The sequence below is a fragment of the Mchenga conophoros genome, linkage group LG9 (genome assembly GCF_057382185.1).
Source record: "Mchenga conophoros isolate Kocher_MC1m ecotype Shallow Benthic linkage group LG9, M_conophoros_male_GT1.1, whole genome shotgun sequence".
In the NCBI taxonomy this organism is placed as follows: Eukaryota; Metazoa; Chordata; class Actinopteri; order Cichliformes; family Cichlidae; genus Mchenga; species Mchenga conophoros.
This window is the reverse complement of record NC_140534.1, coordinates 29,220,249-29,246,455: the sequence shown is the minus strand read 5'-3', so window position 1 is coordinate 29,246,455 and position 26,207 is coordinate 29,220,249. Positions and strand designations below refer to the sequence as shown.

At 43.3% G+C, this 26,207-nt stretch overlaps 1 protein-coding gene across 5 annotated transcripts in view; it reads left to right on the top strand.

Moving 5' to 3' along the window:
* Window positions 1-26,207, top strand: part of zfhx4 (zinc finger homeobox 4) — an 84,532-nt gene that overhangs the window by 54,271 nt on the left and 4,054 nt on the right. For 4 of the 5 annotated variants that reach the window (XM_085287421.1, XM_085287423.1, XM_085287420.1 and 1 more), the window contains exons 7-13: window positions 11,433-11,525; window positions 11,702-11,779; window positions 17,966-18,099; window positions 19,182-19,382; window positions 19,680-19,800; window positions 19,960-25,374; window positions 25,907-26,207. The exon at window positions 25,907-26,207 is cut by the window's right edge and continues 4,054 nt beyond it. In XM_085287421.1, coding sequence (XP_085143547.1) covers window positions 11,433-11,525; window positions 11,702-11,779; window positions 17,966-18,099; window positions 19,182-19,382; window positions 19,680-19,800; window positions 19,960-25,374; window positions 25,907-26,207 — 6,343 coding nt within the window. The remainder of the gene's footprint in view (window positions 1-11,432; window positions 11,526-11,701; window positions 11,780-17,965; window positions 18,100-19,181; window positions 19,383-19,679; window positions 19,801-19,959; window positions 25,375-25,906) is intronic. The other variant, XM_085287424.1, reaches the window with a different exon arrangement.

The window sequence follows — 26,207 nt, the reverse complement described above, 5'->3', positions numbered from 1 at the left end:
ATCATTCAGCTTAATTAACAGACAAGCACACACTCAAAACACACAGACACACACTCATCATTTGGAATCATTTTAATTACTCTGCAACATCATGATTATTAATATCTCTGCTTCGTATACCTGGGGATATGAAGGCGAGTGTGTTCACCTATATTTCCTGCGCTGCGCTTCCATGTGTGCAAGTGATGCTCCCTTGACTTCATATCTAATTGTCTTTTTTAATGACAATATTCCACTGTGTGCGGGCTGTATGTAATGAGTCAGGGTGTGTCAAAGTGCAGGCCTGAGCTGTCTGCTCGAGTTAAGCTCTTTCCGTCTACTGAAGAAGCCTCCAGCGTACGCACTCGCGCGCACACACACACACACTCAAAAAGACCAGTATCAATGTGGGAGTTCCTGTATCTGACACGAGATTAAGAGGGCCAAGCGGAGGAACGTCGAAGAACTGCCCTGTTGCATTTGCAAGAAGGAAAAAGGACCGTCCTGTCACACGCACGCGCACACTCAACACACACCAGCACGAGCATCCTGTGCTGTAAGTGAGCAGTAGCCTGCCTTGCATTATTCACAGTGGCCGAGTGATCGAAGCCTGGTTCAATAACACTAAAGCGGCGCATGCTGGAGAGATTTGTCTTACAAAACCTTGACACACACACAGGCGCACATATGCTCTCACACACATTGATTTTTGGTGGTGGGAATCTCCTAGGCTTTGGACGAAAGACAGGGACGAGAGAGGGGGCTTCCCCCGTCAAAGCAAACTCCCCCCATACACACACACACACACACACGCATCGTTGTACTTATTCTGGACTTTACACCCGGATACGGTGCATAGGCAAACACTGTAAGTGCATGTTTAATTCTCACAAAATGAGATCTGATGGATGGCGATATCATGCACGCGAAAACGAAAGAAAAAGCTGAAGATAGGCGGCGAAGGATCTGCTTCTTAGATCTGATGGGGTTTCATTTACTGCAAGATGAGCTGATGGTAAAAAAAATGTAAAAAGCAAAGGAAAAAAAAAGTCTAACTGATCATATTTCTGTTTTTTGCTGACTCCCCTCTTTTGCATTTTACCATCAGGGGGCTTTTTGCAAGCCAGGCAGAAAAAAAAAATCATGCATTGCCTGATATGTCATATCATTCTGCTGTAGTGCGTGTGTGTGTGTGTGTGTTTTTGCACAGGAGTGTTCAATTTGAAAGCCTTCACTTGATTTGAATGGAAATTTTTCTTATACATCAGCCACTTCATTCAGTTTCTTATTTTCTTCTGAGTGGCACAAGCAGCGCCCTCCGGCGTTTTTGACATATTAACATGTATTGACAAGCCAGCGCTCGCATGCCTGTAAACACACAGCACAAACACACGCGTATACACACACACCTCTGTCCCCCGAAGACCTGTGATCAACCATACCCAATCCCTTGTAATCATTTGGAGCACCCACACACACACACACATACACGCGTACACACATGCACATGTATTTTCAGCTTCAATCCAGAGTAATGGTTTGGGGCAGGGGCTGAAGCAGTGGGCTTCTTTCCCTTAGCCCCAGTGTCTTAAGCTGCCATTGATTAAATGTTAACTGATATACTCGGCCCTGGCAATCTTGTTAGAGCTGGAGCAGGCAGGCAGCTAGACAGACAGTTTAGGACCTGCACCCTCCTGATCAATAGCACAGATAAAGATTTCATCCATCAATGAGCTCCCAAAACAAAAGGTATCTGATACCTGATTAGGCCCACGGGGACACACGCGCGCACACACACAGATATGAGCATAAACACACTTTTACATGGCCACATGGGCTTCAGGCACATGAAGCGATCACACACACACACGCGCGTTTGGATCAGGTAAATACTTAATTTAAAAATCTGTATATAAGCTTAAATAAGCGCACACTTCTCACACACATTCTTTTCACTCACTTATTTTGTCCAGAATAATACCTCTAACAACCCCATCTGAAGTCAATCAGTTCCACACCTAATGGTGTAATTACGACAGATACACACTCACGCTGAAGCGCACACTCCCCTGACACACACACACACACACATATACACAGTCAAGTTTGCAGATAAGACAGTCCTGACTTTTCCCGGATGAAGGTTAATTATGCTGTGTAAGTTCACTTAGGTGTGGGGTTGCGTTTATCCAAAGAGGTGTATATATGTGTCTATATATGCACGTGTGTATGTGTGTGCACGGCTATTTAGATTGCACGTGCATGCCAAAGGCACCACAAAATGGAAGAATCAATGTCTGGGCGACCACTACTGTTAACGTGTATCAATAATGTTCCCCCATCTTCTTTCTCAGCTATTGTCACAAGGCAATTTGAAAGTCCAAGCCTTTGCCGCAATTAAGACTTAATTATAAATCAATAAAAGAAGTCATTTGAATATTGATTTTTCCTTTTTCTTCATATTGTTAATATATTCCACACCCTGTCTGTGATTTTTTTTTCCCTTCTGTTTTTGTTACAATTTTAAGGGGAATCAATATTTCCCTTTACAGTCATTCGAGAAGTGTTTTGGCGTAATTGGAGCCAAAAACACAACAGGATGTCTTGATGGGGTTTGATACCCAGAGGTGGTCAGGGGGTGAAAATGTCACAGACCCTTAAATTGTGATGGATTCCCCCCCCCCCCAAAAAAAAAGAAAGAAAAAGAAAGAAAAGAAGAGCTAATGATACTTTATAGCACTCGAACAGTGATCTCATTTTGGGAGATTTTGGGTGACATTTGTTGTCACGATGCCAAAAACGCATTTCCATAATTTTCACGGCTGACATTTTCTTTGATATGACACTGTATCAGAGCACACTCCAGAAATGATATCAATGCACCCCAGTAACCTGCATTTCATTTGATTAAATGATATCTTTGCTGTTTTATTTTCCTGCTCAGCCATTTTGAAGGGCTGTGAGATTTTCAAGTGGCGTGTCAGGGGCCGGGAGTCTAATGCATGGAAACATGGTGCTTTCTGTTTTCTGACGGCTAGCAGAGATAAGGTAGAGATATGGCTCTAGTACTGGCTCAAATCTAAAACAGATCCTGCTTGGGGGGAGGGGGGTGGTGGTTGGGGGAGTTTAGAAAGTGAAGGAGGGGAGGGAGGAGGAGGAAGGGAGGGGTGGAAGTAGTAAGAAAAGGGAATATTATCAATCCTCTAAGTGTCTGGCGGTGTCTCTCTTTCTTTCCCTCTTTCTCTCGCTCTTTTTCTCCCCACTCTCCTTCAGTAATCTGATTTATTCGAAGCATATGTGTGCTGCTCTGTCTTTGTCTGCTTCTATTAGGGCCAGTGGGGGCCCATATGACATTGTTTAGCCAGTAATGAAATGGACATTTTTTGCATGTTTTTGAGAAAGTCAGAGGAAAGCCAACACTCCTTATTTGTAACTGTCTGCGAATACCATCTCCAGGCCCAGGTCTATGCATGTGTGTGTGTGTGTTGCGTGTGAACATGTGTGACTATGTGTTACAGGTTCCATGTAGTCATTTTGGAGACGAATCTGAGCAACCTAATGAATATTTTGGCTTGAAGATATTTTTTTCCCTTCTTCTGTTGCTTCTTATGAGTTCTGCCATCCTCTCTGACCTTAACACATTAGAGGCCCTGATGATGAACACATTTTTTGTTCTGCGCATGCCTCTATGACAAAAGACGTGTCACATATAAAAATGGTTAAGCGCTAATGGAAGCTACATGGTGCTCGACTGAAGTCCGCATCGGTAACAAATACAGTTACCGAAAACCATTTGAAATTAATAAAGTGACTGGAAACACGGTTAGGTTTTTTTTTGTCATCTTTATATGTGTAAAATACACATTTTTAAACATTTCGTTTATCTGTCCTTTCTGTCTACTCAAATCTTCCCTTTGTTTTTCATCCAGGATTACAGTCTTGTTTTTTGGTGGCTCTGAAAGCAGATGGTTTTATGCAGCTAAAAACGGGACAGTAGCCCAATAGGATAAAGATCTGTTTAAGCATTATCCATTTGGCCACTGCCCGTCACAGGCCTATTTTAAGCATAGACACACACACACACGCAGCCATTCTCTTAAACCATGGCAGCCATTTTATTAGATTCCCTGTTTTCAGGCCTCGTATTAGTTCTCGGAAAATAAATAAACCTTGAATACATGACAAGGACCGGTCTGGTCAGTTGAAAACTATATCTATCCTGCTCGTATCTTTGTTTACCAGTGTAGTGATGGATGGAGAGATAACGGGTAAATGGTGGCGCACAGGAACAGATGGGATAGGTATATGGACGGATAGCTGTGTGAAAAGATAGAAAAATAGATGGACAGATAGATAGATAAATGGATGGATAGCTAGACAGATGAATGAGACAGGGAGATCTTGTTGGCCTGATAGAGTTGAGCAGGTATGCCGAGAAACAGCTGCTTTCTTCATTAGGTTCATCTATCGATCTCGGACCCTTGTTTTGTGCGTGTGTGTGTGTGTGTTTGAGGGAGAGGAGAAAGACAGCAGGCTCTGTAGATAAGTGCTGGTAATAGAACAGAATGAATTCTTATCACAGAGATGGGAAGGCCATTAACCCTCAGCTCCTAGTTCTCTCTCTCTTGCGCTCTCTTTTTCTCCCTCCCACCGTCCTCCGGTCTGGACCTGACAGGTTCATGTTGGCAGGTGTGTGTGATATTTCCACTATGTGTGTGAGACTCTCCAAGTGCGTGCATGTGTGCGCATCTCAGCTGCCGCTGCGCAGACTGCCCTATTGGCCAGATGTTTATAATCAGGGGCTAGATAAATATTGGCCCGAGGAATCATAAAAGACCGGGAAGAAACAGAGAATAGAGAAAGAGACGGGAGGAGATGAAACAGAGGAGAGGAATCTTCTTTTCAAATTATTCTTAAATCCCTCAGTAAGCATGCCGTGCCGCCTCCTCAGTTCACCTACTCAGCCTAAGGTGATTCAAAAAGCCGAAATGCAATATGGCTGTTGTGTAAGATGCAGGTGTGTGTGTGTGCACGTGTGGAGGTGTACAGTAGGTGTGTTAGCCTATTGTATAAGGCCAGGTGTTGGGGCAACTTTTTTTTTATCCACCAGTGAAACTTTTGAAGTCATATTTTTGTCCTGTGAAAACCCTTTTTGTATTTGCCATTAAAGAATCATTAACACCACCCTCCACACACACACACACACACACACACACACACACACACACACACACACACACACACACACACACACACACAAACCCATCCACCCAGTGCCCACAGCACTGAAAATGAAACCCTTCTTAACACGAAACAACAGTTTCTGTCTGCGCAGCAAGCAAGACATGCAAGCCTTTAATCTTGGCTATGTTTATTCATATGATTTTTTTTTCTCCCCCCTCTTTTTTTTTCCAAAAGGGTAATAGGTGTTTTGTTAGTCGCCTGCAAGACAGCAGAGCGAGCAATTTGAGCGAAAGAAAATACAATGAAGAGTCTCAGGAAGTCGTAATTGACAACAACAAAGCAAATTTGGAGCTGCTGATACAAGCATTTTTTACACAAAAAGTCATTTTTTTCAGCTTATTCTGTCAGTTCAACTTATTGACATTCACACCAGGAGCGAATTAAATGTGACAATCCTATTGTCTGGCTTTCAGAGTCGACCTGAAACTATATATATATATATATATATATATATATATATATATATATATATATATATATATATATATATATATATTCATCCAGGATTACAGTCTTGTTTTTTGGTGGCTCTGAAAGCAGATGGTTTTATGCATTATTTTCGATATATATATATATATATATATATATATATATATATATATATATATATACATATATATATATATATATATATATATATATATAATATAAAAATATAAATGTAAAAATCTTTTTTTTCTTGCTGGTGTAATAAGTTTGCGTGTTTTTAACAATAAATGGCTCAGTGTGGGTGGATTTGAGAGTGTGGATGGAAACATGTGTGTTTGCTTGTGCTGGTGTGTTTACATGTTAGCATGTGGGCTGTGGACTTATGTGCATGAAATGCATTGAAAGCTGCGTAGGAGTAAATGTGTGTTATACGCAGAGATATTCATGGTTAGGTGTGTGTGTGAGGGGGAGAGAGGGAAAGCGTGTGCGGGTGTGTGTGTGTGTGTGTGTGTGTGTGTGTGTGTGTGTGTGTGTGTGTGTGTGTGTGTGTGTGTGAGTGAGTTATTCCCAGGCCCTGTGCAGGAGCTGTAGACCCTCTCTGCTGGGTTGATGTTTAGTATTTTAGACATGCTACATTAACAACATCTGGTTAAGATCTAAATGCTTGTTAAACGCGCTGAAATTCGGGGGGAAAGGTACAGGGAGAACGAGGGAGAAAGGGGGGATAAAGAGGGAGAGTAAGGTAAATAAAGATTTGAGGGTGAGAGAATGGGAGGGGGGGGATCAGTAAGTCTGTAAGGTTATTACTCTGGCAGTATTACCACTGGCCCTTGACTATGTGTGTGTGTGCTTCGGTGTGTATACGTGTGTGTGTGTGTGTGTGCGTGGCTGTGACTGTGTGGGATGGTGTAATGTTTCAAAGCTTTCCCCCTAAAACCTAGAGGCCAAACTAGAGCCACGCGCGCGGCGCAGGAATGTGACATCACAGGGCCCCCTGTTGCTCACATACGCACACATGGTCTCACAGGGGACGTGACCAGAGTTGTAAGAAGAAATCAGCATCAACATCATGCCTAAGTTGAGGAGACACGGGAGTCAAATGTGTTGCACAAAAACATTAAGGCTTCATTATTAGCACAGATAAAATGGACCCAGTATCAGGCCTGCATTATTAGACAGACTTAACACTCTGAAAATGCTCTGCTATACGCAGTCCAAGCTACACAATAACAGATTCTTTGTCTTGTTATTTTAGCAGTTCTTATATATCGTATATTTTCTTTGGCAGCAATTACACTTTCAGTTGATGCTCCAATTTTATGTTATCCATGATTTAAGATAAACAAAATGCAAAACAAGACTTTTTTTTTACTCCTTTACCCCTTTAATGAGCACCGTCCTAGCCCTAAGGAAGCAAATTAGAGGCAGCTCAACCCAGCTAATGAATTCAGCCATTTTGGAGTCTCCGTGTCCAGTTTCCTGGCGTGGCATTGCTCGACTGTTGTGTGCTGTACAACCGAGTCCTCCACCGGGCACATAATGACCCGGCATGGCGGTTATGGGCCCTTAGGGGGAGACAGGAGGGGGAGTGAGTGGTCTCAGAGCAGGTCATTATACAGCTAGAGGGCACACACATACACACAACATACACATGCACACAAACACACTGCACTCACACTTTCAATATATTCTTCATTGCCTCCATCTCCCATATGTCTAGTCCTCTATTTTTTTCTTTCAGACATCTCTTTCTCCTCCACTCTATCCTCCTGCGTCCGTCTGTTTAAAACTTGCTTTTCTATCTGTTTGCTTTTTGCTCTGCTTTGAAAAAATATGAGCATGTTTTGTTTGGTTTTTTTTTATTTCTACTACGGATGCCAAATTTCAGATACTATTTATTGGATAAACAAAACAGACATTTATGGGTAGGAATCTAACTGGTTACACTGGCTACTAACTGATAAAATCTCAAATCAAATTGATAGGTTGAATCTCTGATCATAAGACACTTAATTATTCTTCCTTTTTAACAGTTAAATATAGACTTGTGTTGGTTGCAGCGTAATCGAAGCCAGGGTTTGTGGTTAGCTCGAGCTCACCGGCCGGCTTTAATGTTCCGACTGACCCACATCAAAGAGAATCCCACCAGGCTGCCAAAATCACACACCCTCCACAGTCTGGCCCACTTTGTGTGTGTGTGCACGCGCGCGTGTGCATGCACAGAGGCAGTGGAAGGTGACTGCGAAAGTTTTTGCTCTGTGTGTCCTCTGGTAGCGATTAAGTTGATGGTTAAGAGTCCCCCCGCTGCAGAATGCTCTGTCTCTCTTTAACACACACACTTTACACACACATACTTGCACATGACATTTCACATGCAAACATATGCAGTCACTGTCTCACTCGCGTGATCAATGGTACACATCCACGCTAACACGATGTAACATGCACAGTCATTCACGCGCTCACGTACACACCCGTGTGGTGTGTGAATGTCAGGGTCAGTCAGAGGGCAGACGCTGTGCTGATGTATTGAGAGAGCTCGTCTGGGAATGTCCTCAGTGTGGAAACACATTCCCCATATGCACACACGCACGAACACACACATGCATGCGCGCGCACACACACCACAGATATAACTGACTAGAAGGGGAAAGGAGAAAAAAGCACTGATGAGGCCCAGATGATCACCCCCTCCTGTTCTCTTTTTTCTCTTTCTTCACCCACTCTTCACCCTCTTCCTTCCTCTCCTTCAGTCTTTCTGTTCATTGTCTCACGTTTCTCCTGTGTTTTGTCTGGCTACAGGTAGACTGCCCCCTAGAGGTTTGTTAAGACCCTGGTTTGATATTGTTAAGATCACACACTGCAGTTCAGACCACTTTCACTTGACTTATTTCCTCCTCTGCTTGCTGTCATCTGTTAGAAGAATGACTTGATTAATTTGCAGTTTGACCAGCTTAATGGGCGAATACAAAAATGTGCAATAAGTCATTATGAAGATCATATTCAGAAGTAAAAAAAAACACAAAGAATTATTCAGAGTTGTCATGTCATGGTAACGAACTAGCTGTAATTCACACATTTTTATTTATCATCACAGATGGCAAATTTATTTATGGGATAAATGATATGGTCCCGTAGTGCATTATAGGGATAATATCAAATAAAAATAATTGCTATTAAACTTTTATGACCATCTTTTTAAATTAATTGAATAAATGATATGTAACAAATCACTTTTTTCCTTCTACTTTATAAACGTTTTTATTATTTTGACACACTAACTTGACCTTGCAGTATATAAGATCTACTAACGCGTGTTTTTTTTCTCAGTATTTCTGTTTTGACCCTTACCCCTCCACCCCTCCCACCGCATGCTTATGTGAAACATGCTGTTCGATTTGTACCGTTTGCTTTTCCTTGGCTTTGAACAAAAGTCAAGCATAGAGAAAAGATAAACCAGTGATGAAGGACTTTGGTACCCGCCACACACGTGCAGCATTTACACCAGCACACACGCGCACACATGGATACACAGTGTGCGTCCTCTCCCCCCTCCGTATGAAGGTGAGGTGAATTAAAATACAAAGATGGACGCTGCAGCACCAGCAGTGAAAATTGCAATTTCTGCAGCCCGGCCTCTCTTGGCTGACAGGAGATATTTCATCTCCGTTGTCACCGATGTATTAATAAAACATCAGGAGCAGAGTGCAGTCCCAGTCTTTCATACACACACACAAACACACAGACTGTGTGTACACAGCGTGTACAGCAGCCACATGTGCAAATGCAAAAATATAAAAGTGTTCATGAATACAGGCACACACACACAAACACAACTGCAATTTTCCTCCTCAATCACATGCCAGCATCTGCCATGAAAATTTCATGCTGTATATAATGTCCACTTAATGTGTTGCCGCTTAAAGCAATGGCGCCAGCGCTTAGTCTGTGTGTCTGTATGTGCTTTTTTGCATGTGTGTGTGTACTCACACCACATGGTATTTGAAAGGGTTAATCATATCATGTTTCCAAAGGGGTGTGTGTGTGTGGTGGTGGTGGGGTTGCAGACCTCTTTTGCTCATCGTACAATGGCCAAAGTGATTGTATGCAAATGCAAGCTGACCTCAATGCACCCTTTGCCTGATTTCTGTGAATATGTGTGTGAGTGTGCCTGCGTGTGCTGTGTGTGTGTGTGTTATAAAATATGGTTATTAAGGCAGTACAGGATTGATGAGCTCAGCTCTTTTATACACACTCACCCATGCACACAGACACACACCGGTTTCATTCTCTGGCAGAGTGAGGGGTTTGTGTTGAGAGCGAGACCCCCCTTTCCCCCATTTAAAAGACATGAAATTTGTAACGGTTTTTCCTCTGTGTGTGTCTGCGTGAACGTGATACTCTGCGTGTGTGTGATTTGATGCCTGTTTGCAAGTGTTTCTGTTTGATTTTGCATTGGTGTGTGCTAGTCCTGAGATGGAGGAGGGCACTATATTGTGTGTATATTTATATATATGTGTGCGCGTGTGTGTTTATATGTGTGCGTGTGTGTTCGTGCCATGTGTGCATGCGCATGCCTGGTTATCTGGCCTCTCTCAGACTGCTCAAAATTCATTACAAAGTGACATCAGCCCAGCCGGAGACAAATGATGGCTGGATGAAAGGGAGCGCTGGGGCTCGGCTAGGATTAGTGTTAGCTTGTGCTGGCGACACATATATACACATACACACACACACACATGCGTACACACTCGCACACATGCACACACTTTAATCCACTGGCAGAACACTGCAGATACACAGAATTATCAAACAAGGGGCTGAACTCTCAGAGATGGGTAGGCTAATCTGCTAATAGTGCAGAGCTGCACGTGTGTGTTGGTTTGTGTTTTGGCGTGCACACGCAAATACACACACACATACTTTTTAGCAAGGCGTGCAAAAATACGCAGACACACTATTTCTGTACGGGGTAGTGGTGAGCATGACCTACACAATCTCATGTTATTTTGCTTTTCATTTTTCCTATTTTTTCCCCCCGGATTTTACAGCAGGATGTGTGTTGTAGGCTGTCAGTGTTAATGTGTGCCTCAATTTGGTAGAGCTGTGTATTTTTTCCAGTTGTCGCAATAAAGCAGAATGATAGCGTTTCCACATAATTATGTTTTTACATTACAACAGCATAATTTGTGTTTCCACCATGCTGTAATATTTGTCTAACCTGAAATAACACTTTAAATGAATAGAAGAAAAGTAAAAATGCTTATTTAAAATGAAATATATGGACAAAAAGTCATTATTATGCAATGTCAGTAAATAATATTCTTTCTTTTTTTGAGAAGTGCATGTTGAAGAGAGGCACCCGAAATGACTGAAGCCGTTTCCCCGGAGGCCATATTTTGTTGTCACACAACCTTTCAGCTTTCAGGCCATGGATGTATTATGTTTCACCCACTAGAAGTGGCAGAGCGCGGCTGTTTTCAACAAAGCATGTGTTTAAGTCAATAACATTATTTGCTGGTGAGATATGCTGTTCAGTGGGATACGTTTATTCTAGAAAAAGGTGTTTATGGGAATAAAGCAAACATATAAAAGCTGGAATATTTCTCTAATATCACACTGCAATATATGTTAGAACATCTGCAGCTTTCAGAGTCAAACACCATGAAATTTTCTTTTTCCAGTGCTGCCCTTACAGCCATCGAATGTGTTTTAGAGAGCTCTGCAGATAATGAAGTTGTTGTTTGTGTGTGTGTGTGTGTGTGTGTGTGCATTTTCAGAAGAAACTTCTGAGGACAGTGAGAGACCTCCTCGCTCCTCCTCCAGGCTCAACCTCAGCGACCGAGACTCGGCTGACAGCAGGAAAACTGACCGTAAGTCTGCGCGCGTGCAAACTGTGCGCACAAAACACATACGAACCACAAGCCTCTCGTCTTAAGTTATTGTTCATGTGTCGCTCTCCCTCAGATAAGGTTCTAACGTGTGTGTAACATGTGAATGCTGCTGACTAGCCTCCATGTGACCCGCTTTAATCGTTTCCATCTGACAGAAAGAGAAAAAAGGAGAGACGGGGGAGTGGGGGAAACAAGAAGAGGAAGGAAAAAAGGACAGAAAGAGAGAAGGATAAGTTGAGTGTTGTGGATATTACCAGGCAATGTCCAGGCCCCAGATTATTTTTTAATCAAATCAGTTTGCGTGCTTGTAATTTATAAGCGCCTTGCATTAATCTTTTCTCGTTCTTGTGCCCTCTCCGATGACATATTAATTTTTCATAAGCGCAGGATTAGATGGGGGGCCTGTGTATATGTTTTTCTAATATTGCACTGCATCCCTGCAACCCTTAAATTAGTTTTTTCCCTGCACTCTCCCTTCATTTTTCTTTCTCTCCCATTTTTTTTTTCCTGGCTCAATCCATCCCTTAATTGTTGTCCAATCTGTGAACCTATCGCAGGCATTACCTTGGGTAGAAAAAAAAATAGCACGAGATAGAAAGAGGGGGAAAGGAGAAACAGTTTATTCGTTTGTAAGTATAGTGAAGCAGGGAGGGGCAACAATCTGTAAAAGGCGACTTGGCGTCGCTGTTATTTTGGGCGAGGTATGGAGCACATAATGCCTCTGCTGTGAAGCTGTGGTCAGGATGGCCCCGGCTTTGTTAGATTTGATTTGCCCAAATATGAATTCATATGGTTTTCTTATGTATGAGATGGAAATCCATGGCTGGGAATGAATATTACATGGGGCTTCTCTCTCTCTCTTTTTTCCCCGCTCTGTCTTTGCATGGGGTTCTCATTCTTTCTGCCCCTACTAATGTCTCTTCTACTCTTTCACTCTTGCCCCCCGACTCACACACACACACATGCACTTCCAACTACACCCTCTATCCATCTGAAGCTCCCTCCCCACCTTCTCTTCCTAGCATGCCATACCTAGCTCCATAATGTGAGGCTCAATGAGCCAGAAGGAGAGCTGAGTGAGGCTGGGGCCTATTAGTTTAGCTAGTCATCTATCTTTCAGCTCTATCTCTGTGACAGGCCTGTCTGACGGACTAGCGGGGGGAACCACCATCCATGCATTTACTGCTGCATATTACCACCAGCGCCATTTAACACCAGAGCACACATGCAAAAAAGAAAAGGGAAAAAGAAAGAAACCCACGGTGTTCTTAAGCGTGCCTACGTATGCGAGCGTTCTTGAGTGTAGTGAAGCTTATTTAATAAAGCAGAAATGTATTCCATTTTTTTTTTAATTTTTATGAATAATTTGTTCTAGGAGTCGCCTTGGGGGTAAGGTTTTAGTTTGTCTAGGAAGGCAGATATAATATTGCTAGTGGCGCTTTTTTTGGTGTTTTATTATGCATTTGCTTTAAAGGAGACTTGAGAAAGTCAATTGCCAGAAAATGTAAAGTGGGGGTGGTGGTGTTGTGGGGGGGCGGGAGATCCTGGTGTGTTATCAGGCTGTTATTCTGGGGCCTTGTTTTTGTTTTGTCTGTTTGCTTTGATTTTTTTTATAAGTAGGCAGATTTAACATTTCCTTCATCAGGCCTAAATCTTGAGATCTATGTGTGTGTGTGTGTGTGTGTGTGTGTGTGTGTGTGTGTGTGTGTGTGTCCATATGGTATCTCCAGGGAAGGGATTACAGTGTGACCAAGTGAGCAGTGTATTTGCGCACTTCATCTCCAAGACCAAGAGTCTTTAAACAAAGAGGGGCCGATAGATAGATAGAGAGGGGAGAAGAGGGAAGGAGCGAGAAAGAGAGAGAGGTGAAAGGGTGGGGGAGGGGCAAGGAACCAGCGAAAAGAGCTGTTTCCCTTTCTTCATTTACATTGTCTTGTTTTAATCCCGTGTCACTTCAGATTAATTATAATCCACGTTACATTTTCCATGCAAATGTCCTCAGTGTGGATTACTTCCAGATAGCTTTATGCTGTTTGTGTAGATGGCACATGTCGCCACCATGGCTCAGGGGCCCACTTCTTATAAATAATCAACTAAACAAAGGCCCCGGCATAGAAATGAGCCTGTCAGGCAGCCTAAGGAAATTACAGATCTCTACCTGCTTCAAATTAGCACAGAAATTACTCATTGTTCCTCCAGTCAGATGTTATGTATTATTGCGTGTGCAATTTTGAATCGTGAAGATACGGGCGAAACGAAACGCATTCACGTGCAAACAAGATCTCATGTTAAATAATTCTATATTAGCTTGTTTATATTCTGAATATTTGTGTGTGTGTGTCTGTTTTTTTAATGTGCATGCATCTTGCAAATTTCCCCCAACTTGAGAGGATAGCTGTGCTCCTTTTCTGTCTCTCTCTCTTATATGAGATTAAAATATATTAAAGATATTAGCATGTTTAATTACAAGCCTGCAGCATTTCCTTTGTGCATGCACTATGTGTGTTTTCTGTGTAATGACAGCTTGTTGAATGTCTCCGACAATTTGTCAAATGTGACAAGGCCACGCTCATATTTATCTCTCATTAGAACACAAGCTGGAGATGGAAGAGAAGGGAAGGCTAGTCATTAAAAACACACAAACTACAAGACAGCTGCTGTTTAATAGCCTTTCTTTCTTTGACTCTCTCTCCATCTGACTATGTCTCTGCCTCTCACCATTTCAATCTTTTTCCAGCCTCCTTCTCTGTGTACTTCCCTCCGGCAAGATCTGGGCCCTGCTGAGTGCTTCAGTGGGAGTTTGGGGTTCAGAGTGTGTTGCTGTAATGTTATCAGGTGACCGGGGGTCAGCCTAATGTGTAACCTCAGAGCAGTAGGCCAGTAAATCATGCTGGCCAGCCCTCCCTGGCCCGCTTTGGCCAGCTCTCCTTCCTAGATTTACTGCTCCGTAACCTTAGCCAGTCTGCCAGGGCTCAAGACAGCTAAATTGAATACTAAATCCAAGCCACCCAGCCCACACTCCCACACCACCGCCCCGCTCTCCGCTCTGTGTTTGCTGGGCTTTTTTGTATTTCGATTAAATGAAATGACAGGAGTGGAATCATCAATGGAATTGATGCAGCATGTTAAAAGAAGATAGAGGACGAGGAAAAAACAGGGGAAATGGTTACAACAGGTTTATTTCACTGTCGACTTGATCCCGGTGATGCAGCCGACTTTACGTATAGTCAGTCCTGAAGACACGATGATGATTCAGTGACATACTTGGACAGTTTGTGTGAAAAACTCACTTGGTCAGTCTGCTTTGTACAAAAAATCTTTTTTTAAGCAAAAGGGCGGATTCCAAATTGATCCCCAGAAAAAGCAAGAGCTACAATGGCATTGTTGGTTCCCCTGCCTTTCGAGGAACTATATGGGATAAAAATACCCCGAGGCCGTGGACTTCTCTGTCCCTCTCTGTCATTTTTTCTTGTTCTCTCCTCTCCCCGTTGTTCTGCCTTTTACCCCATTGCTCCGTGCCCCTCTCCACTGGAGCGTCCACTTGCGTCTATAGAAGTGTATGTGTGCGTATGTGGCTACCTAAACATCCCTGACAGTTGCAAATAAAGATGGGTGGTGTGTGTACCGCTCTCTCCCCCTGCAATGCAAAAGGGGTTGAGTGTCATAAATCACCTTTTGATTTATCTAATCAACTCAGGTCCTGCTCCATGCAGACATTTGTCATTGGTGGAAGGGGGTTAGGGGGTTGAAGGGGCAATCTACCCCTCCATTTCAATAGGCTGCAGCTGCTGGAACCCACATGTGGAAGAGGGGATGGAGGAGAGCCGGAGAAGGGAGGGGAAAGTACAAGGGGGAGGAAAAGGAAAAAGGACAGTCATTAAGTATGGGGTGCAGACTCAGAGACAAAAGAAAATGAGAGAAGAGTCTTCTGATTCTCCCTTGTTCTCAGTCATGTGCTCTCCTGTTATTTCTCTTGATTTACTTAAGTTATCCAAGCACTATTCATTGCAAGAATATGTGGCTTGTTAAGAACAAGGTTTTAGGGATATTTAGATTTTCCTCTCGTGGTTTTATGGATAGTTTTTGGATTGCGGTTGCCATTGTATTTATTTGTCCTACTGGTAATTATATTCTTGGAAGACACTCTACAATTTTGAATGCAATTCTATGCCTCAAAATAGGTTTATTATTCACTGGCAGAGCTTGCTATTGAAAGCTCCTAAGTGACCATAGAAAGAACTCCTCTCTCATTCAGGGTTAACCAACTGTTTTTTCTTCATATGAGTTTGAGCATAAGCATAAGTGTTGATTAAAGCAGCGGGTCAAAGACATTCAAAACAGAAGGACAGATCTTCATGTTGCACACACACAGACGAGCATTTACATTCAACATGACAGTAATCAATGGTGATGTGTGCCCCCCCCCCCCCCCACACACACACACACACACACACACACCACCCCCACACCCTCCACATTGTAAATGTGTTTGCAGGCTCTCGTCCAACAATCGCCTCATCTCCTTTCTCAGGGATGTAATTTAGTTGCAAATTGACTGGAAGACGGAGGCAAAAATTGAAAGTTGAAATTAGAAATGGTTATAGTAAATATAGGAGGCGGGGCACGGACTCGGAAAAGGTCAGGTGATATGACGGGCGCTTCCAGCCTGCACCGATCTGACCAATGGAGTGTCAGAGGCCTGATATGAAGCACAAAATACACACGCATATTTGCACATAGACACGCGCGCGCGCGGACACACACAGGCTAGCCCTGCAGGGGCCATCACAAGCAGTGGAAGACGAGATTACCTCGCTCTTCTGAGCTGCAGAGCAATTCTCGGATGTTCTTGGAAATTCACATTGTGCCCTTGTGTGCGTGTGTTTTTTTTTTTTCTTCACTCTCCCCTTTCTCTCTTTCTTCCTTTCTTCCCTCCCTCCTTCTCTCTTGTCACTTTCCTTGACAGGCCAATATTTCAGGCTCCAGATATAGGGGATTACAAATAAAATAAGTGGAACGCCTACTTAATGCAACAGAATTAAAATGCATGAACGGGCCGGAGGAATTGATATGCGCCCAATACAAACACGAGCCACAGAATAATATGAAATACAAAATGTTTTTTTTAGCCCCCTCTCCATGTATCAGTGCTTTGATTTCCCTTTTTTTCCATTTGTGCATCTAGCGTGAAGCGTTGATTCGCAAGAGTGAGGCTCACATATTGCCTTGAGTGACCAGACGAGGGAGGGGAAGCGGGAGGAGGGGAGGGGTGGGAGGGGGGTAGCTTAGGGAAGAGAGCGAGGAAAAGGGAGGGAAGGAGGGAGGGAGCGTTGCTGTTGCTGTGTCTTTGTGTTGTGCAGAGTGGGTAAATTGCAGTGGCAGAGTATAGCAGGGCCTGCACGGCCTGTATCTTAGGATGAGGCTAATGAAAGATTTATCAGTGGCTGCAGCATTTACTAAATACAACCAGAGGCTGATCTCTCCACACTGAGCCCTGCTGTTAACATCACACACGCTTACACGCACACATACAAACAGACACACACAAGTAGCGCTGGTACTGTACCACCAGCCGTGACAAAGCCCTGAAAATTTAGCATCTTATACAGACACAGGAGTTGTCGAGGCAGCTGGGGAAATGTATATGAACTAATGAAGTGTATAATATTACCATAACATTTAATGTATGTCGTGCTGTGATAATGAGCCTGCCCGAGTTTTTCCTATTTTACATGTCCTCGGGGCAGTGGCACGTCAGCATATGTGAATGTGAATAATACTCTTCATGCTTGTATCCATGCTAATGTTGTCCTGGTGTCAGACTCTTTTTTTTAAAGCCATCACCTACAATACATGTGTTGATGTTATTCAGTTATTTGTAAAGCAGTAATTATTTAATGATTGTTTTATGATCCCATACAGCCACAAAATGTCACAATTAGATTTTATTGGCCCATTCAAATCGTGCATATTCTGAATGGGAGAGGTGAAAGTGGGGCAGCTCATTGTTACAAAAGATAGCAAACATGACAAACCACACATTTATGTTATGTTCACAAATGATCCAATTCCAATGCGAGGGATGTGAGAATTTTATCAATTTTTATCATGTATATTTCACATGTTACAGATTAATACATCCATTTCTCATGTAATATGCAGGATATATTAGATGCTCTACTTAATATTCTTCTCCTGTATTCCAAAAACCTTGGAAAAAAACAAGTTTGCCATTAATATTGTTGTATTTCTGTTTAAAAAAATATGTGTATCATAAATATTTGGAATATTAAAATATACAAATGCAGACATTTAAACTGGGAATATAAATACTGAATATTTAGTTGATGAAATCCATTCACTTTTAACCTTTTGCGTTCTCTGTCCCCTATTCTCTTTGTCTCGCCACCACCTGCTAGGAGTGAATGCCGTGTCTAAAGAGGTTACCGGACCGAATGCTATGGTTAAACATTCTCTCCTGCCAGATCGCCAAATGGAAAGCCCACCTAAAAGGCCAAAGTCTGCTGAAGGGAAGACCTCAGCTAATGACCAGGTTTGTGAAGTTTTAAAAGGAAACTCCCAGTTGCGTTAGAAAATGTCACCTGTGTTGTTCTTATCTGTTCCTCATTTAGTGTTTGCGGATCTGTATACTGTGTTCACCTTGCTAAAGAAAATCCATCTAGGTTATGGTGCTTATCTATGTACCTATTCAAAATGGCTATTTAAATTCCATATACTAGTTGGACTTTGTCATTGGATCTACAGAAAGCTAATAGCCACTGAGGCAGGTTTGTCTTCATAAGCACTAATGAAATCTAACCTTCACTGTCACTGTGGGATGAGCTAATGGAAGATACTTAACTATAAGAAGCAGAAATGTTAAGCCAAGCATTTAGCAATTCCTGGCGCCATTCAAAGGGTTAAATGCATCCTACTATTCCCCCTCTGACATAGCTTTTCAGCATCAAGCACAATAGGCCGGCCTTTGTGTCCTTAAGTGGAATACCTGCACTAGCCTTAGGACTCCTTGCCTGCTTCTTTTCCCCTTTTTGCATCTCTTTAAATTATATGTGTTTTTAAATTAGATTATGAAGTATTAGCTCGTCTGGTTCTGGTAGGAAGGAAGACTTAGTCATTTCAGAAATGGATTCTATTAAGACAGGTGGTAGGGAGGCAGCTATGCTCAGAGTACTCGCTGTAATGAGGGCAAGGCATAGCTTAGGAGAGTACACACCTTTGTCATCTGCAATCTCCTGATTAGAAATTCTGGCCAATCTTGTTTTCTACTAATAAAATGGCACGACTTAAAAGATTTAAACAAATTACATGAAAGATGGTTGATTTATGTTTTCTAGGTCAAGTTGGGCATGGTAACTGGGGGCCGGGTGGCAGATAGTGAGGATTACCAAAAATTCTCGTTTTGACAGATTTAGTGGAATTTTAAAAAGTAAGGTGTGACCAGTGAGGCGGATGGCTGGCTAATTTAATGGCCGTGCAGTGCAAGAATGATACCCACTAAAGTACATTGAGCGTAATAAGTAACTTCTGCTCTTGAATTAAAGGAAAATATTTTCCTTTTCTTTAAAATCATTTCATTATTTCCCCACCTAGTTATTGTGCTGTCTTGTTTTTTAGGTTCAGCAGTGTCCGTACTGCAACTACAGCAGTAAAGATGCCAACCGTATGCAGCTACATGTTATGTCCCAGCATTCCATGCAGCCAGTGATCCGCTGCCCACTGTGCCAGGATGTCCTTAGCAACAAAATCCACCTGCAGCTACATCTCACTCACCTTCACAGCGTGGCACCCGATTGTGTGGAAAAGCTCATTCTGACTGTATGTAGAAGTAATGACTAGAAATACAATTTGTTTGAATGTGTCTGTTAGACTGTGTGTGTGTGAGAGCAAACTGCACATTCAAAGCAAAAAGAAATTGTGATGTTACTTGTTGTTGTTGCTAAATGTTCTCTCTTGAGATGCTCCCATAATCTTGAATGTTGTTACTGTCCACCGAGAGAAGCAAATTCTTTCCCTAAAATAAGCTTTGATTTCAATACAAGAAACAATTTGGCACGCTTCCTCTGCACTTTCTGTATCAGTTTTTGGTATAATAACAATCTTTGGTCTTTGCAGGTTGTTGGACCTGAAACAGCAACACCAAATAATATAATGCACCCCCAGACTGAACAAGAGAGAAGTATGTCGTTAATGGATTCCTCTACCTCTCTCACAGATGGGTCAGGAAAGTCTCATGGTGAGCAGAATATGTAGCATACACTGTTTTCTTTCTGTCATTAATTTGTTGCCCAGATGATGGTAAAGGTCCACTGAAGAACTTTAGTGTGTAATTTTCTATATATTTGTCAAAAAATACTGACTGACGAGAACCTTACATTGTATTTTCTATGCGTAGGAAACATTTCAAAGGATGAGCTGGCCAATCAAGACAAGAACGATTTAGACCTGCAGCGTGAGGAACTCAAGCCCCCAAAGGAGGCCTCAGAGGCCCCAGATTGGAAGAGAGCCAGTGGATTAAGACATGATAGCAAATCCCCTGATAATCTGCAGGAGCATCTCAGTGAGCTCCAAAGACTTCAGCAACAGCAACAACAGCTCTCTGTATCAGATCGTCATGTCTACAAATATCGTTGCAACCACTGCAGTTTGGCCTTCAAAACAATGCAGAAGCTTCAGATACATTCTCAGTACCATGCCATCAGAGCAGCCACTATGTGCAGCCTTTGCCAGCGCAGCTTCAGGACATTCCTGGCCCTCAGGAAGCATTTAGAAAATGGGCACCCTGAACTTAGTGAGGCTGAGGTGCAGCAACTCATAGGCAATCTGCCACTGAATGGAGATATCACAGAGAGTGAGGCCAGGGCCTTGGAGGAAGCTCAGGCCTTTGAACATGACTTGGACAAAGATGATGAAATGGACCAGGAAGAAAAGCCCAGTCCCACAGGAAGTGACAGTAGCTCCCTGCTAGATGACATGGGAGCAGAACCAAAACGGACCCTACCATTTAGAAAGGGGCCCAATTTTACAATGGAAAAATTTCTGGACCCTTCTCGACCTTACAAGTGCACAGTATGTAAGGAGTCCTTCACCCAGAAGAACATCCTACTAGTACACTATAACTCAGTTTCCCACCTACATAAATTGAAAAAGGTCCTTCAAGAGGCATCAAGCCCAGTTCCACAAGAGCCAAGCAACAGCATTGACAACAAACCATTTAAATGCAATATTTGCAATGTTGCATATAGCCAAAGTTCAACACTTGAAATTCACATGAGGTCAGTTCTACATCAGACCAAAGCAAGAACAGCCAAAAATGACATGAGCAGCAGCAGCAGCAGCAGTATATCTGGAACTAGCGGTCCAGTATCTTCAAAAAGTCCAGGCCCAAGCACACAAGGGAATGCAAGCAATTTAGATGCTGCAAGAAGTGGTACACCTTCTTCTAACAAAGAAAACACTGTTGAACCCAAAGAACCTAACAGCAGTAACAACTCAAAACAAGCAGCAACTACTGACCATGTTTCAGCACAGGCAAGCAGCCAACAATCAGCACAGTCCTCAGCCCAACTGCAGCTGCAGCTTCAACATGAACTCCAGCAACAGGCTGCTTTCTTCCAGCCTCAGTTCCTCAATCCAGCTTTTCTCCCCCATTTTCCAATGACCCCAGAAGCATTACTGCAGTTTCAACAGCCGCAGTTCCTCTTCCCATTTTACATACCTGGGGCAGAATTCAACCTTAGCCCAGAACTTGCGCTGCACTCAGCTGCAGCTTTTGGAATGCCTGGTCTTACTGGATCATTTCTAGAAGACCTGAAGCAGCAGATGCAACAACAGCACCAGTTACAGCAGGCTCAAGTCCAGCAACAGGTTCAACAGCAACAGCAGCAGCAGGCTTCTCAATCACAGTCACAAATTCTGCAGCAGAAAAACCAGCAACTGCAGAACCAGAAAGCAAAAATGGAAGCTAGCACAGTCTCAGTTTCAGAAATACAAATGTCTAGAGATGCAGAGGACCACCTGGAAAAACAGGAAAACAGGGCGAAGATGGAAAATGGAGGTGATGCATTGAATGATGTAGGAAAGGACAACAAAGAACCCAAAAAGTCAAAGTTTTCAGAGCCTCTGATTCCCCCTCCACGTATTGTGTCAGGAGCAAGAGGTAATGCAGCAAAAGCGCTATTGGAGAATTTTGGATTCGAGTTAGTGATCCAGTACAATGAAAACAGACAAAAAAACCAAAGGAAAAGCAAAGATGGAGTTGAACAAGTAGAAATGAATACTGATAAGCTTGAGTGTGGGATGTGTGGAAAGCTCTTCTCTAACATGCTTATTCTCAAGAGCCACCAAGAACATGTGCATAGTCACTTTTTCCCATATGTGGAACTTGAAAAGTTTGCCCAGCAGTACAGAGAGGCTTATGACAAACTTTATCCAATAAACCCTTCTTCACCAGAGACACCACCGCCGCCACCACCTCCTCCTCCTCCTCCTCCGCCACCTCCTCCTGCTCCAACCCCAGTGACAGCTCCTCAGCCTGCTGCCATGTCTGTGGCCAAGCCTCAAACTCCAGTACCTTCACCGGTTCCTGTTTCCCATCAGAGTTCACACCAACCCTCTCACCAGACACAAACGCCCCAGCCACCGCCCCCACCTCCACCACCTACTGCCCCCCCTGCACCACCCCAAGTGCAGCTACCTGTTCCCTTGGATCTGCCCCTTTTCCCGCCTCTAATGATGCAGTCTGTCCAGCACCCAGGGCTACCCCCTCAGCTGGCCCTCCAGCTGCCCACTATGGATTCGCTGTCCACGGACCTTACACAACTCTGCCAACAACAGCTGGGTCTTGATCCAAACTTCCTCCGCCACTCTCAATTTAAGAGACCGCGCACCCGCATCACCGATGACCAACTCAAGATTCTTCGCGCAAACTTTGATATTAACAATTCTCCTAATGAAGAGCAAATTCAGGAGATGTCAGAGAAGTCTGGCCTGCCCCAAAAAGTTATAAAGCACTGGTTCCGTAACACCCTTTTCAAAGAAAGGCAGCGGAGTAAAGACTCTCCCTACAACTTCAGTATTCCTCCCATTACAACACTGGAAGACATTCGATTGGAGCCCCAACTAAGTGCACAGGAATACCACAGAGCAGACTCAATGATGAACAAGAGGTCCTCCAGAACCAGATTCACTGATTACCAGTTAAGGGTACTTCAAGATTTCTTTGACACTAATGCCTATCCAAAAGATGATGAGATTGAGCAGCTCTCCACTGTGCTCAACCTGCCATCACGAGTCATTGTGGTGTGGTTCCAGAATGCTCGCCAGAAAGCTCGAAAGAGCTATGAGAACCAGGCAGACTCTAAAGACAGTGAGAAAAAAGAGCTGACTAATGAACGATACATCAGAACCAGCAACATGCAGTACCAATGTAAGAAGTGCAACATTGTGTTCCCACGCATCTTTGATCTTATCACTCACCAGAAAAAGCAGTGTTATAAGGATGAAGATGATGAAATGAATGACGACAACCAATGCGAGGAGTATTCAGATTCTCCTGAGCAAGGTCCATTTAAGATCACCCAGGGACCTTTAGACATACCTAAGCATTCCCAAACAGGAACTCCCAGCAGTTCTGGCTCAAGCTCCCCTGTGATGTCCTCTCCTCGTACTACCATGGGCAAAATTTCCCCCAAGCCAGATTTGACCCCTGAAACTGAAGTTAAACAGAACGAGACTGCCCCTTCACCAGTGGTAAAGTCACTACCAGAACCAAGACCATCTAAGGCTTGCACACCGCAGCCACCTCCACAAAAAGCCCCCCAGGCACAAATGTCAAGACCCCATTCCCAGCCTCAGGCAGCTGCAGTTCCCTCAAGTCCACTTTCCCTGGCACTGTCTTCACTTACAAATAGCCTTTCCCATCAGATGCTTCAGTACCAGTGTGATCAGTGTAAGATAGCATTCCCCACTCTAGAGTTGTGGCAGGAGCACCAACACATGCATTTCTTGGCTGCTCAGAACCAATTTCTTCACTCACAATTCCTTGAAAGACCCATTGATATGCCCTATATGATATTTGACCCCAACAACCCCCTCATGGCTAGCCAGCTGTTATCTGGAGGTCTCTCCCAAATCCCATCTCAGAGTAGCTCTGGCTTAGCTTCTGCTGCAGGCTCTGGGGCGATGAAGAGGAAACTTGATGACAAAGAAGAAAGTGCCAATGACAAAGATGGCGGTAACAGTAGTGAAGAGCAACACAGAGATAAGCGTTTAAGAACCACCATCACACCAGAACAATTGGAGATTCTTTATGACAAATACCTACTTGACTCTAACCCAACAAGGAAGATGTTGGACCATATTGCACGGGAAGTTGGCTTGAAAAAGAGAGTTGTGCAAGTTTGGTTCCAAAACACCCGTGCTCGAGAGAGAAAGGGGCAGTTTAGGGCTATAGGGCCCTCCCAGTCTCACAAGAAATGCCCCTTTTGCAGAGCATTGTTTAAAGCAAAATCTGCTCTAGATAGCCACATACGATCTAGACACTGGCATGACGCTAAGCAGGCAGGTTTTAGCTTGCCACCAAGCCCAATGATGAATCAAGACAATGAAAGAGGTGAAAGCCCCAATAAGTATAATTTCTTTGACTACCCACAGCTGCCTACCAAGACTGAGCCAAATGAGTATGAGCTACCCACTGCATCCTCAACCCCAGTCAAACCATCCGAGGCGCAAGTAAAAAACTTCTTAAGCCCTTCATCCTTAAAAGCTGAAAACTGTGATGAAACTGAAGGGCCTAATATTAATTCAGCAGAAGTTTCATCTTATGATCTCAGTAAGATGGACTTTGATGAGACATCATCAATTAACACAGCCATTAGCGATGCTACAACCGGAGATGAGTATAATAACAATGAGGTTGAAAGCCTTACTGCCAATGGAGGAGACAAGCTAAGTGACAACAAAAGTGGCCTGATGCCAAATTTTGATAGTGGCAATGAAAGGTTCCAATTCAGCATGGTGAGCCCTGCCCTCAGCTTCTCTGGAAAAGACTGTGACTCTTATTTTAGCTCCAGAGATGATGAATTTGATGAAAACAATGACAGGAGTGAATCGTCAAGCCTAGCTGATCCTAGTTCCCCTAGTCCTTTTGGGGCAGGTAACCCCTTCAGCAAATCTGGGAAAGGCAGCAATGCTGGGGATAGGCCAGGGCACAAACGATTCAGGACCCAGATGAGTAACCTGCAACTTAAAGTACTCAAAGCCTGCTTTAGTGACTATCGCACTCCTACAATGCAAGAGTGTGAAATGCTAGGCAATGAGATTGGACTCCCTAAACGTGTTGTTCAGGTGTGGTTCCAGAATGCGCGTGCTAAAGAAAAGAAATTCAAGATTAATATTGGAAAGCCATTCATGATAAGTCAAGGCTCGCCAGAGGGACCCAGGCCTGAGTGTACTTTGTGTGGTGTAAAGTACACTGCACGGATGTCTGTCAGAGACCACATCTTTTCAAAACAGCACATCACCAAAGTGCAAGAAACAATGGGAAACCAGGTGGATAGAGAAAAGGACTACCTAGCACCAACCACTGTCCGTCAGCTCATGGCCCAGCAAGAGCTGGACCGCATGAAGAAAGCCGGTGAGGGACTTGGCCTCCCTGGCCAGCAGCAACAGACTTCAGTGGACAATAATAATGCACTTCATGGCCTCAGCCTACCCTCAGGCTACCCAGGGTTATCTGGCCTCCCACCAGTCCTACTTCCTGGAGTCAATGGGCCATCATCACTTCCTGTTTTCCCACCCAACACACCTGGTGAGTTAGTATGACACATGGTAAAAAAAAAAAAAAGAAAAAAAACTCACTAGAAGCTTTATGAACTGAGCTTTATCATGCACTATTTTCTTCTACTGTACTGCTGGTTATTCTGTATCACAGTGGTGTTTGTCAGAAGTCTTATTTTTTAAAAACTACTTTAAAACATGGTGGCAGTTAGTGCATGCATAATGTCAGCATCAAAGTTCAACTGCTAATTGCTAATTCAAATTTTTTTTCTTTAAAAAAAATGTATCTATATGATGTGTGTTTTTTGTTTGTTTGTTGTTTTTTGTTTTTCCCTTTATTTTAGGTTTCATATATTATATTATATTATAATATATTGGCAAAGTGAAATTATCGTAAAGCGCATGTGACAGTTTTGATCCATAACAAAATCATAAAGAGAGACACAGTATCAGCCAGTAACGAATTAAGCTTCTTTATCTTATAAAAACACATTTCCATAGTGATTTGGGGTTGAATATTTAAATATTGAATATTTCCATATTTATATACCACTGTATTTCAGCTTTAGCGTCTCCCGGTGCTGGCATGCTTGGGTTCCCTACACCAGCCACCCCCTCTCCTGCCATGTCTCTCAGCACTACCCCAACCAAGACTCTTCTGCAGACTCCTCCTCCTCCTCCTCCTCCTCCACCTCCTCCTCCTGTTCCCTCCACACCTTTGGCAGCAGTAAACCATACAGAGCAGCAAGGCAAAGACTCAGAGAGAGACAACAGCAAGAAACCAGGAGACAAGCCACCTCAAATGAAGGTGAAGGACAGAGAGAACGAGAGCAGCTCACGCCCAGAGACCCCCAGCATGACCAA